This window comes from Argiope bruennichi, chromosome 10 (genome assembly GCF_947563725.1).
Source record: "Argiope bruennichi chromosome 10, qqArgBrue1.1, whole genome shotgun sequence".
In the NCBI taxonomy this organism is placed as follows: domain Eukaryota; kingdom Metazoa; phylum Arthropoda; class Arachnida; order Araneae; family Araneidae; genus Argiope; species Argiope bruennichi.
Genome location: NC_079160.1, coordinates 97,474,812 through 97,489,774, shown reverse-complemented (window position 1 = coordinate 97,489,774; position 14,963 = coordinate 97,474,812). Strand labels below are relative to the sequence as shown.

The window sequence follows — 14,963 nt, the reverse complement described above, 5'->3', positions numbered from 1 at the left end:
TCATGCTAATTTTTTACTTCATCACTTCCAAAATGAATCAAACTTACAGCTTGATTCAAACAAGGTCAATATTTGCATTGAAATGTCGCAGCAGTAACTAAATTGAACAAAGCCCATTCAAATATTAAACATAGACGAACCATATTTATTTAATACCAAATGTTATTTCAATTGCGTATCAACTCATAGCGATAAAAACAAAAACAAACAAAACACACGCCAAACCAAACGATATTTTCAGCGTACTTAAAAGTCCAAAACCATTGAGGCTAGAAATGAATATATTATATCATCCACTCCACAAAAAAAATCTAACTTGTGTAGCATTTATTATTTTATTCTAAACTGCAGACGAACTAAAATTAAAAAAAAATTAGAATGAGTTTTGATTTTACTTCAATGTTATCAATGACTGAAGAGAAAAGAAAACGAATACTAAATCTAAACCAAATAAATATAAATAACAAAAGCGTGAAAATGTAAATTCAATGGAGGCGATCTCAGCCAAGTCTCAACGGCTTTGAGGAGAAACGTGATTCCGTGCGTTTCTAAACAGGTGTTTTTCTGCATTCGTGCGATAATAGTACTAGGCATAAGTAAAGCATATGAATAAACAATCTTAACACGAGCGAAAATGCGAGATACATAGAACAGCTCTCAAGTGACGCGCAAGATATAAAAATAAAGTATGTTTTCATCACTACTTGCAGATATCTTTGTTAGAATAATAAACTGGAAGATCCAGTAGTTGGTACTCATGCGAACTGGTTGATGGCCCTATAGAATTCATTGTAATGTTAGCAATTTAATTTTTGCTATCAATGGAATTTTATTCTGTTATGCTTCTTCAGTTTTTAAAAAATAATATCGAAGAATGTTATATTTTTTGGTGTCTAATATTTAATAGCAGCTACAACAAACCCTAATGTAAAATACACTTTCTGGAAACTTTAAAATATGCAAGTTTCTAGAATTTTCTACTAAATATGTGCAGATATGGCCAAGGCATTTTAAAGCATTTTTCCAATTGGAAGTATATAATTAGTTCTAAAGGATTGGAAATTAGCTAATGGGCAAGGATTAGAGTGGGCAAACTGTATATACGTCCATTTAATCAGAAAAGCATTCATAAGGTACAAAAGCAGTAAGAAGGAAATGAGACTACTAAATAAGAACTAATATGACCAAGACATTTGAAAGCATTTTTCCAACTGGAAGTATATAATTAGCTCTAAAGGATTGGAAATTAGCTAATGGGCAAGGATTAGAGTGGGCAAACTGTATATACGTCCATTTAATCAGAAAAGCATTCATAAGGTACAAAAGCAGTAAGAAGGAAATGAGACTACTAAATAAGAACTAATATGACCAAGACATTTGAAAGCATTTTTCCAACTAGAAGTATATAATTAGCTCTAAAGGATTGGAAATTAGCTAATGGGCAAGGATTAGAGTGGGCAAACTGTATATACGTCCATTTAATCAGAAAAGCATTCATAAGGTACAAAAGCAGTAAGAAGGAAATGAGACTACTAAATAAGAACTAATATGACCAAGACATTTGAAAGCATTTTTCCAACTGGAAGTATATAATTAGCTCTAAAGGATTGGAAATTAGCTAATGGGCAAGGATTAGAGTGGGCAAACTGTATATACGTCCATTTAATCAGAAAAGCATTCATAAGGTACAAAAGCAGTAAGAAGGAAATGAGACTACTAAATAAGAACTAATATGACCAAGACATTTGAAAGCATTTTTCCAACTGGAAGTATATAATTAGCTCTAAAGGATTGGAAATTAGCTAATGGGCAAGGATTAGAGTGGGAAAACTGTATATACGTCCATTTAATCATAAAAGCATTCATAAGGTACAAAAGCAGTAAGAAGGAAATGAGACTACTAAATAAGAACTAATATGACCAAGACATTTGAAAGCATTTTTCCAACTGGAAGTATATAATTAGCTCTAAAGGATTGGAAATTAGCTAATGGGCAAGGATTAGAGTGGGCAAACTGTATATACGTCCATTTAATCAGAAAAGTATTCATAAGGTACAAAAGCAGGAAGAAGGAAATGAGACTACTAAATAAGAACTAATATGACCAAGACATTTGAAAGCATTTTTCCAATTGGAAGTATATAATTAGCTCTAAAGGATTGGAAATTAGCTAATGGGCAAGGATTAGAGTGGGCAAACTGTATATACGTCCATTTAATCAGAAAAGCATTCATAAGGTACAAAAGCAGTAAGAAGGAAATGAGACTACTAAATAAGAACTAATATGACCAAGACATTTGAAAGCATTTTTCCAACTGGAAGTATATAATTAGCTCTAAAGGATTGGAAATTAGCTAATGGGCAAGGATTAGAGTGGGCAAACTGTATATACGTCCATTTAATCAGAAAAGTATTCATAAGGTACAAAAGCAGGAAGAAGGAAATGAGACTACTAAATAAGAACTAATATGACCAAGACATTTGAAAGCATTTTTCCAACTGGAAGTATATAATTAGCTCTAAAGGATTGGAAATTAGCTAATGGGCAAGGATTAGAGTGGGCAAACTGTATATACGTCCATTTAATCAGAAAAGTATTCATAAGGTACAAAAGCAGGAAGAAGGAAATGAGACTACTAAATAAGAACTAATATGACCAAGACATTTGAAAGCATTTTTCCAACTGGAAGTATATAATTAGCTCTAAAGGATTGGAAATTAGCTAATGGGCAAGGATTAGAGTGGGCAAACTGTATATACGTCCATTTAATCAGAAAAGTATTCATAAGGTACAAAAGCAGGAAGAAGGAAATGAGACTACTAAATAAGAACTAATATGACCAAGACATTTGAAAGCATTTTTCCAACTGGAAGTATATAATTAGCTCTAAAGGATTGGAAATTAGCTAATGGGCAAGGATTAGAGTGGGCAAACTGTATATACGTCCATTTAATCAGAAAAGCATTCATAAGGTACAAAAGCAGTAAGAAGGAAATGAGACTACTAAATAAGAACTAATATGACCAAGACATTTGAAAGCATTTTTCCAACTGGAAGTATATAATTAGCTCTAAAGGATTGGAAATTAGCTAATGGGCAAGGATTAGAGTGGGCAAACTGTATATACGTCCATTTAATCAGAAAAGCATTCATAAGGTACAAAAGCAGTAAGAAGGAAATGAGACTACTAAATAAGAACTAATATGACCAAGACATTTGAAAGCATTTTTCCAACTGGAAGTATATAATTAGCTCTAAAGGATTGGAAATTAGCTAATGGGCAAGGATTAGAGTGGGCAAACTGTATATACGTCCATTTAATCAGAAAAGTATTCATAAGGTACAAAAGCAGGAAGAAGGAAATGAGACTACTAAATAAGAACTAATATGACCAAGACATTTGAAAGCATTTTTCCAACTGGAAGTATATAATTAGCTCTAAAGGATTGGAAATTAGCTAATGGGCAAGGATTAGAGTGGGCAAACTGTATATACGTCCATTTAATCAGAAAAGCATTCATAAGGTACAAAAGCAGGAAGAAGGAAATGAGACTACTAAATAAGAACTAATATGACCAAGACATTTGAAAGCATTTTTCCAACTGGAAGTATATAATTAGCTCTAAAGGATTGGAAATTAGCTAATGGGCAAGGATTAGAGTGAGAAAACTGTATATACGTCCATTTAATCATAAAAGCATTCATAAGGTACAAAAGCAGTAAGAAGGAAATGAGACTACTAAATAAGAACTAATATGACCAAGACATTTGAAAGCATTTTTCCAACTGGAAGTATATAATTAGCTCTAAAGGATTGGAAATTAGCTAATGGGCAAGGATTAGAGTGGGCAAACTGTATATACGTCCATTTAATCAGAAAAGTATTCATAAGGTACAAAAGCAGGAAGAAGGAAATGAGACTACTAAATAAGAACTAATATGACCAAGACATTTGAAAGCATTTTTCCAACTGGAAGTATATAATTAGCTCTAAAGGATTGGAAATTAGCTAATGGGCAAGGATTAGAGTGGGCAAACTGTATATACGTCCATTTAATCAGAAAAGCATTCATAAGGTACAAAAGCAGTAAGAAGGAAATGAGACTACTAAATAAGAACTAATATGACCAAGACATTTGAAAGCATTTTTCCAACTGGAAGTATATAATTAGCTCTAAAGGATTGGAAATTAGCTAATGGGCAAGGATTAGAGTGGGAAAACTGTATATACGTCCATTTAATCATAAAAGCATTCATAAGGTACAAAAGCAGTAAGAAGGAAATGAGACTACTAAATAAGAACTAATATGACCAAGACATTTGAAAGCATTTTTCCAACTGGAAGTATATAATTAGCTCTAAAGGATTGGAAATTAGCTAATGGGCAAGGATTAGAGTGGGCAAACTGTATATACGTCCATTTAATCAGAAAAGTATTCATAAGGTACAAAAGCAGGAAGAAGGAAATGAGACTACTAAATAAAAACTAATACGACCAAGACATTTTAAAGCATTTTTCCAATTGGAAGTATATGACCAACTCTAATGGATTGGAAATTAGCTAATGGGCAATGATTAGAGTGGGCAAACTATATATACGTCAATTTAATCAGAAATGTATTCATAAGGTACAAAAAAGCCTAAAAAGCAGCAAAAAAGAAATGAGATTTTACTAAATATGAACTAATATGACCTACTAAATATGGGCAGATATGATCAAGACATTTTAAAGCATTTTTTCAATTGGAAGTATATATCTAGCCCAAAAGAAATGAAAATTAGCTAATGGATAACGATTACAGTAGACAAACTGTATATATATGTACACTTAATAAGAAAAGTATTCATAAACGCCAAAAAGTAGTAAAAAGGGAATAAGAATCAAATCTTCTTTTATAAATATTTATCAAATTTTTGAAAGCTTTATCTCACATGTATCAAAGATTAGTAATAAATGATCTTATAGTTTAAATTTTTAATACAACTTCAGATTAAATTCTTGTGCTATTCTATTAAAGATTATTTATTGCTGAATGAAGTGAAGCTATTCCAAATATATCATCATTTATTCATGTATTATCGTCACCAAATATATCATCAATCATCATTTATTCGTATGTATTTAGAGAATTTATTCCAGGCAAGAAAACTAAAGTACATTATTTGTTAGATTAATAAAAGTAATAATTACCAATTGTCAAAGGAAAATGATTAATAAATGAACTATACTACTATATAAAACTATACTATTACTATTATGAACTAACTATTACTATTATGAATTACATACTATAGTGTTACTATTATTTATTCATTTATTACAAATGTCCAGAATATTGGCTATGACGCTGTGGTGAAAGCTTATAAGCCAGTTAACAGCTACGCTACACGGGCAATTGCTTTTGTATTGTGGTCATGTTACGGGGCTGCAAACCAAAAGGTCCCAGGTTTCTAACCTCGCTCATCACAATTCGCCACATTGGTGACCTCGGACGATGAACCTTCAAGCTTCGTACAGCTGGCGCCTTCTACCCGCAACCAAAGTCGTCAGATTCACTTGGCGCAGCAACACAAAGTCGTCAAACTCACTTGACGCAGTAACACAAAATAACGCTTGACGCTACTCAAATGGGTACAGGTGCATAAAAATCAACAGCTAATACATCACCACTCAACAGCCATATCGTTCGTCTCACCTCCGACTCACTGGAGGGAGAGTATGTGGTGAAATCTTATAAACCAATTAACAGCTACGCTACCCGAGCAATTGCTTTTGTATTGTGGTTATGTTACTGGGCGGCGAACCGCAAGGTCCCAGGTTCTATCCTCGCTCATTCCAATCCGCCACAACGACATTAGATCTCTAGCTTTCCAATATCTCTTCACTTTGCAGTTTAAAAACACAAGTGCAGAGCACGAGTCAAGATGAGTACCATAAAAAATTTAATTTTGTCCGCACAGAGGACATAAAGGAGAGTCACAGAAGCAAACCAATACAACTGTTACTATTATGAACTACAAAATATATTATTACTATTATGAACTACAAAATATATTATTACTATTATGAACTACAAAATATATTATTACTATTATGAACTACGAACTATACTGTTTCTATTATTATGAACAAACTATTATAAAGAAAATAAAATTCCATTCTGGAAATCGAAAGAAAATATTAGGATTGGCAGTCTAATGAGCTAACAGAAAATATTTTCAGAAAACAGGTACTTTTGAAAGCAAATCATGATCGAGAAATGAAATGCCTTATAAGGAAAGTTAACTTCAAGTTTAATTTAAATGAAAATTGCAATTGATCCTCCAAAGACAACGGAAATTGAAGTACATCCAGACACTTTTCTTCCATGTCTTTTAGAAGAAAGGTCTTCATTTCAAAGTTCCCAGGAAAAGTCTTTCATTAGTGCAATCAATCAGATGGAAAGGTTGGATTTCGTTTATCTTTTTTTATAAGGTTTATGAAAGTGATCCTATGTTTTGGAGTAGAGTTAATTTTGCTGGAGAGTGCGAGTTCGGGAAGAATGAAAGAACAAAAGTTATGATGAAAGTGAAATCACGATTTCAAAATGAAAACATAGGCCCATATGACCACTGTAAAACACAGAGAAAGCAGTGGGTGGTTCTATCATGACTCTCTCTCTCTCTCTCTTTCTATGTGTATATATGTGTGTGTGTGTGTGTGAGTATGTGTATGTGTTTGTGTGTGTGTGTGTGTGTGTGAGTATGTGTATGTGTTTGTGTGTGTGTGTTTGTGTGTGTGTGTGTGTGTGTGTGTGTGTGAGAGTATGTGTATGTGTTGGTGTGTGTGTGTTTGTGTGTGTGTGAGTATGTGTATGTGTTTGTGTGTGTGTGTGTCTGTGAGTATGTGTATGTGTTTGTGTGTGTATATTTAGACTTGTTTTAACCGTGTATGGGGCAAAAAGAAGAAACTTTTGAAATTTTAACTCAGATTTGTTTTTTTCCGGGAGGCATAATTTATAATGTTACAAACCTCTAAAGTAACTTCCCAGCCCGATTAGTATAATCATTGGAAAGACCGCTTTATGATCAGCCCTGTGGGTGCTAATCTGGTGCCGCGTCAGTAATCTTAGAGCTTGGCGACAAATTTGGCGACTTTGACAGCAAAATAGAAATTACTGGAAACGTCGAGAATTTTATCGATCCATCCAATAGGAACTGAGATACGCCTGATTGGTCCGAGACCCTTCTCGGCCTGCCTTCCGGGAACTATAAAAGGCCGGCAGTCTCAAGCTGAGATGATCAACGAAGTCAGTTGTGAAACAAGTCGTCGAGAGGAGAGCTAAGCAACGGCGGAAAAGTTGGAACAGTCAGACGAAGAACCAGCGTTGTGTCGAGTAGCCAGTCATTTAGTAGTGTGTCAGCAGCTGGATGCAGCTAAAGCGAGGAGACAGTGGAGAATTGCAGCCGTTTGGAAAGACCGTAGAGTGAAGATACGAAGATTCCCTCTCCTGCTGAATTCTGGCCGCTTTCTGCGCTGTGACTGTTATTACTACCGATTACGACTTGTGGGCTACTATTTGTTGTAGTGTGCTGAAGTGTGCTGTTCTGTGCTCGTCTAGGCTGTATATATTTGTCGTCTGTGTATTCATCGTCTTTGTATTAGTGCTTTCGTGTTAATAAACGTCGTCGTTGTTTTCTACTAAAAGACTGTTTATTTCTACATCGACCATCAAATCTTGAAAAAAAAAACCCGTGACGGACGAGAAGTAAATCCGTAACAATATACAAGGAAAAAGCGATAAGTAATGCGTCAGTCTACATCTCAACACAAGAGCAAAAGAGACCAAAATTTTTCCCTTCAGTGATTTTACTATGAGATTTTGATAGAGAAGACAAATATAACACCCGACTTACATACACAAGTCAATACTCAATCTATAGTTGAAGGACGGAAGCGATTCAGTATAAAAGCGAATCAAAAAGTAACTAGAAAAAACACAAATACAAACAGAAAAAAAATGCTAAAATGCAAACGGAACCATTTTGTAATTAAAATGTTTCAATGAAGAAGATTCGGAAATATGATCAAAATAAGCTATTCAAAATACATATATATAAAGCATTAAAATATGTATGTAAAATATATGTGATCAAACACACAGAAACATAGATAAATAATTTACAGTTACCATACAGATAAATAATACGGGAAAAAATACTGTTAATATGAAAAATAAATGTATGAAAAATGAATGTACAAAATGATGTAAAGGATGATATTCTCCGATCAAAGGCAGGGAAAAAAGGGAGCAATGTTGTATTGATATTTAATAAACAATTCACAAATATATATCTTTCGGAAATGAATTTGGTAGTTAATTAGATAATAATTGTCAAGTGCTTGGCATCCTGGACTTCACAACGGTAGCAAGGCCAGGATAACCTGGTTGGTAGAGCGTTGAAGTCGCATCCCTTAGGTTGCGAGTTCGAACCCCGCCGACCAAAGATTCCCCGCGTGCTTGGTGACTGACGCGTGTATAAATCTGTCGTGGTCACAAAGTCCTCCATATCGAGGGTAAAACCACTGGAGGGTACTGGATAAGTGGTGATCGTTCTCTGATTCAGGTCTAAGTTTAGAGCTGTGGATGAGTGAATGAAGTCCGCCCCGGAAAATGGGTTGTGACGTGTGTGTAGCTAAGTCGTTCTCGTGGCAGTAGATGGCGCCACTGTAAAAACAAGAGATACTCCCCTACCGGCTTAAAATCGCTGTCTTCGTAAGAGCGGGCTTGTCCATGGCAAGTGCCATAAGAAACAACAACTGTAGCAAAAAAAGCGCATGTCAGTTGGCGACACATAGAAGTGTTTCAAACAAATTTTTAAAGTTTCCATGCCCAGTCAGAATCTGAGTAAGCTTAAAATTAGGGTTAAAGTCGTTAAGCCTTTAACAAACAAATATCATATTGATAGAGGTTTTATCCTTAATACAAAAAGACACAATTGATGGGTATGTATCTCTATCTGTACTAATAATAAAGATTAATACGTGTGAGGACGTTGGTTTTCCATTCGCTAGACCATTTGATTACAGATTCCACATTTGGCACATATGTACTTTGGTCCTCAAAAAACGAGTTTTTTGAAATTTTAATTAGAATTTTATTTAAAAATTAAAATGAATTTTGGCGTTATAACACGATTTTTTCCGAAATATTTGTGAATATAAATGAAATTAACACAGTTTAAAAATTTAAACAATTGTACATATATAAATCATATCAATTTTTCATTTTGGCAATGTTTTAAAAAGATATCTATTTTTTTTTTTTTTTGCTTAATTTCCAGCAATAGATTACATTGTTACCCTGAAATTCAAATCATTTTCATTGTTTCATCAAATATTTAATCGCATGAGTTTCTATCTTTGTCGGAAACTGAAAAAAAAAAGATTTAATACCTATGTAGTTTATAAAACTGACATAAAATGATGTTACAATGCTGCGAAAGATAGAAGAATTGTACATTTATATTTTTAATACTGCTATAATATCTTTAGAAAGGTATATGTGCACTATAAATTTTAGCAATAAAACTTACCTTAAAATTAATTTTTGAGTTTACTTTTCCCAATTTTGTTTACATTTATATTTATATAGACATTAAAAGTATAGTCAGCTTTATTTAAAATTAAAACATAATATTCTACCAGAATGAGGTTGAATTCAGACGATATCTTTTATTTCCTTTTTTGTCTTTGACATTTTGTTTTTTTTAAATTGTCATTTTATATTACATGATACTGGAGTAATTTAAATTTAAATATTGAATAATTCATTTTAATTTATTCATTTCTTTTTGTCTTTGAGGCTATAATAACAACATTACATTATGCAATAATTTATATTTGTAACGTTTCATTTTGAGGTAGTCAAATTTATTGTGGAATAATTTGAAAGTTAATTACAATAAGAATCTACTTCTTATATTTTCTACTTGCTTTAGAATAATTTTTAATAAAATAATCTCAATTAAATAAAATAAATTCAATAAAAAATTAAATGTACTTAAAGTTTAATTTTAAATTGATTTTATACTCATTTACATTGTTTATAATGAAAAAAAAATAGAGCGATATGGAGTAGCAATACGAAAATGAGTTATACTCACAATCAAGGAGGTGCTCTTCGGAATCCACGCCTGGGAATCGGACATGGAACCTTCTATTGTGGGACCTCGCGAGCCGCGAGTGGGGTAGGGGAGACGGGGGTGTTGTTGGCGTAGAGACGGGAACACTATGGGGCATACTCTCTCATAACTGCTCGAGCAACATCCTTCAAAAAGAAATAAACAAATAATTTATTTCAACAATGCAATCAAATTAAACGCTCATAAAGTCATTGTAAAAGCAATTTCTTCAATAGCTATTATTAACTATATCCTTTTGCATTAAAAGATGTCTAACTTTTGATTATATGCTGGTATATTTTTTGTACTAGCGCATAATCAGAGATAAAAAATCTGTTGAAGCTTATAGGCTTACTCATTTATGTGATCTTCAAGCGCTATGTAATTAAGGTAGGTGAAAACTTATTTTTGGTTCAAATATTTATTTTATTCTTAATCTTTAAGCAGTTCTCTTTATATAACCATTTGAGTTTTATTTCGATGTTTAATTAAAATTGAAATTATTTTACTACACACTATTTTAAGTTTTAATAATATATTTACATCTTTAAATGGTTTTTTTTTTTTTTGAAATTCTAAATTTTAGCAAAATCGCATTTATAAACACCAAAAAAATAATGTCTACGCTTATTTTTTTTGTCCACTTATGGTATCAAATTATTGTTCAATGGTATAATTTCTCAATGTGCTCTATAATTCTTGAATTACAGAATAATAAGTTAAAACGATTTTATAATTGTTTTAATACTTTTTGTATTAAAAATAATCGAGATTTTCATTTTATTTATTAGTCGAACCTCAATATTTTAAGACTGGATAGGATTATAGTTTATTTCTTAACTTAAGACTTAAGAACTAGGTTATACATTTCTAATTTGCAAGATTTTGGACAAATAATTTGATACACTTTTGGCTAGATGAGTTTTGCTTTATACCATCTTTTAGCCCCCCCCTCTCCCAAAATATTTTTCCTAATTTTCAAAACATTTTTGGCTTTTGGATAAATTTTTGCTTTATAAATGTTTTTTTAAATCCGTTTTATACAAAAATTCAAAAATAGAACATTTAAAAAAATCATACAGAATATAGACACGTACACAAGAAAAAATAAACAGAGATATCTCACAAGTAATCTAAAAAAACCTCTCAGATTTGCTTAGCCAAAATCTAAAATACCTGCGAAGTTTCAAAAAAATGTTTCCAGTTTTGAAAAATGATTTTAGTAAAAAATTAACAGTAAGACATATTATATATAATTTTACTTCATTTTTCTTAACGGCTGAGTTCAAGTTACAAATGTTAAACGAAATATTTTTCGCAATTTAACTGCACATTTTGAAAACAAATAATTTCTTTTAAGAAAACTTTTTATAAAAAAGGAATTTCAAATTAGTTTAATTTCATAGCGAATTTCAACGCCATTTGGAAGAAAGGGAATATTTTTGTCTTGCAGAAAATTACGGAAAATCTAGTGATAATATATAAAAAAAAGAATGAAAACAGTAAGAATTTAAAGAATGGCACGAAATGAAATTTGACGCAGACGAAAAAATTCAAGAAGGAAAAAATAATACAGAAGTAAGAATTTAAACAAAGAACGGTATAAAAAGATGCTAAGTCGAGACTTAAAAATAAGTTTTCGAAAAATTATCATTTCGATCTTATCTTTAAAAATATTTTTCAAATTTAAAAAGAAAATAAAAATTAAATTAAAGGATAATTTTTAAATATTGCAATAAAAATTTAATTTACTGTGATGAAGTTTAATGATGTGCAACAAAAAAATCTGATTCAATAGATAACAGACTTACTCAAAAGAAAATCATGAATTCAGAAAAATTGGCTTCGTAACTGTTAAGTATTGCTAGGGGATATGGTGCTAGAGCAATAGATTAGTTAGATTAGGGAGGGGTTATTCGTTCTTCGAATTTCTTTTTTTCTACTTCTTCATTTACATCATTTCAATAATCGCTCTTTTAAAAATTCAGTGCATCTTTTAAATAAACGTTTTTTTTAAATGAAAAAGTTTCTAATTTTTCAGAAATTATTTCAAAACCAATTTATTTTGTCTTCAATTCTGAAAATAATTGAAATGATTTAGGAAAAACTAAAACTGAAAAAAAAAATCTTTTTATTTGGAATTTCGCAATTTTTTGTGACACTTTGGAGAAACATATTTAAAAATATCAGCATTTTTTTATATACCTGAAAATTTTTATCTGGTATTTAATGAATAATTTTTCTAAAAACTGCACAAATATTTATATATTGATAGATATATGAAATATATTTTTCTGGAAATATCCAAATAAAATCGATAAAAAATTTAATTTCTTTTATAAATGAAAGCAATTTAAAGATTTGAAGATAAAGGATATTAAAACCTCCTTCGTTTTTATATTCATATTTTCTTTTTACAGCTTTTATAGTGATCTAATTATCTGACCATTGTTCTTTGCCATAAATATAAAACAGATAATATTGATGGCGTTTTTAATACTTTGGTTAGGTTTTTTTTTTTTTTGCATTAAATATAATAAATGTTTTATGCATTCTACACCAGAATCTTAAAAAAAATATTCACATATGTTGTAATTCTTCTATGAAAATTTGAACGAATTCCATCAAATAAAATAAATATCACACTTACGAAAACCAATCCAAAATCTTATCTTTATCATAACATTATTTATTCCTTACAATTCTTCTGTTTTGTTACAAAAAAGAACTGAACAATATTTACTTTCTCTTATCGAAGATTTCGTCAGAATCCCGACTATTCTTTTAAATGTCAGAACACTATCAGATACCACCCATGTGTTTCATCTTATCAGATTCTGAGATCCAAATCAATAGTTGCCGACCTTTTCAGAACACGTATTTCTGAATTTACCAAGCTATTCCGAAGACCGTTAATGGGTGTTAGGACGAGACCTAATCGCACATTCTGTTTATGAGGGTATGCCATCAATAATAAATAAGCTCTTCGGAAAATATACCAAGCTCCTCAAAACACGTGGCAGGGTTTCTTTTCGGATTTAAGTATAAAATCAGAATCCAAATTTTCCGGAAAAGGATTCAGCAATTAAAGTAGTTTTTTTTTGCACGGTATATTTTTCTTGGGAAACATAAGAAAAGAAAAGATTAGCAGATTTTAATTTCAGGTGAATACAAATTGCGTTTTTGACGCCTTTTGTTTTTGGGACTTATTTATTTACCCTCCAAACGTTCAATGATTTATAAAAATTTTAATAATTAATATTTATTAGCTAATTCATCGTATTTTTTTAAAAATTAACAGATCTACTTTGGAACTAATCTCGGAATTTTGAACTGCGCTAAGATGACGAGTATGATATGTGAGTTGACAGTCTTTTCAAACTTCATTCTATTTGAACGAGTAATCGTTTATTTTGACAAATTTAATCAATTAATTTATATTAACATACTTTTGACACGCTTTTGGTGATCACGGTGCTATTGGTTACATTTAATTCCAGTCAAATCTTTTAGATATTTTCATGTTCATGACATTAGCATATTGTTAGACATTAATGTCATGTTATTTAAATTGTCTCATACAGGGTGTTTCAAAAACCTTGACCGCTGTTTTTATTCCTTAAATATTGATCACAGACAAATACTGTAAATTACAAAGTTGCGTAAAAAAAGGTGCAAAATGTTATGAAATCGATTAAAATTTTCAGGGGATTAAACTTCAAAAAATGCAAACTTTAAATTTTTATACGGACTCCGTACAAAAAATACCTAATGAGTTAAATGTGCCCCATACTCTAATAAGGTCATGTGCAAAATTTCAGAATTTTATCATGAAAACTCTCAAAGATATGTTAAAACAAAGTTGGTGAAGGATCAATCACAAATTAAAATGGAAATGTTTACAGCTTCAGTGCAGATGACGCGACGCAGCAATGCACCATAAGGAAATAAAATATGCTTTAGATATTTGGTTTTCAATACTAATTTTAAAATCTATGCTTTCTGAAAAATATTTTAAAATTTTATATCATGAATTACAGAATATAACTTAAAAATAGCATAGTCAATGAATTTGTAAAAAAACTTATATAATCTTTCCTTTAAGTAATCTTTCCTTATGTAATCTTTCCTTTAAGTTATTATTTCTACACATTTTTAAAACTTTTGAACCAATAATACACGATCTCCTAAAACACGAACATCAGACATGATTTTTCCGCTTTGCGAACTCATATCCAGGCATCGAAAAATGGTTTAAGTCAGCATTTATGTAGTTTTATATCTTTGAGACTTTTTGTGATAAATTGCTGAAATTTTGTACATGACCTTATTAGAGGATGGGGCACATTTTACTTACTGGGAATTATTTTGTACGGAGTTCGTATAAAAATTTAAATTTTGCATTTTTTAAAGTTTAATCGCCTGAAAAATTTAATCGATTTTATAACATTTTACACCTTTTTTAAGCAACTTTGTAGTTTACAGTATATGTCTATGATCAATATTTAAGGAATAAAAGCAGCGGTAAAGGTTTTTGAGGCACCCTGTATATGTTATATTCATTGTATACATGGACCTTTCTAATAAAGACCAGTCCTATGAAGTTACCATGCATAAAAAGAGTAAACGTACCGTAAATTAAAATTGTAACTTCATTTTTTTATTCGTTTTGTGCAATGTATCTACATTAATTAAACCTAATTCTTCCTTTTGCTTTTCTTTTTTTTTTGGGTGGGAGGCTTTTAATCGTGGATGAAAATTACGAGATCTAATAATTGATAAAAATGAAAATAGTCTA

General features: G+C 31.1%; 1 protein-coding gene across 5 annotated transcripts in view; it reads right to left on the bottom strand.

Annotated features, from left to right (window-relative positions):
• Positions 1-14,963, bottom strand: part of LOC129987949 (uncharacterized) — a 109,743-nt gene that overhangs the window by 39,938 nt on the left and 54,842 nt on the right. For all 5 annotated transcript variants that reach the window (XM_056095967.1, XM_056095966.1, XM_056095965.1 and 2 more), the window contains exon 2: positions 10,148-10,311. In XM_056095967.1, the coding sequence (XP_055951942.1) occupies positions 10,148-10,283 (136 nt within the window). In that variant the 5' untranslated portion in view covers positions 10,284-10,311. The remainder of the gene's footprint in view (positions 1-10,147; positions 10,312-14,963) is intronic.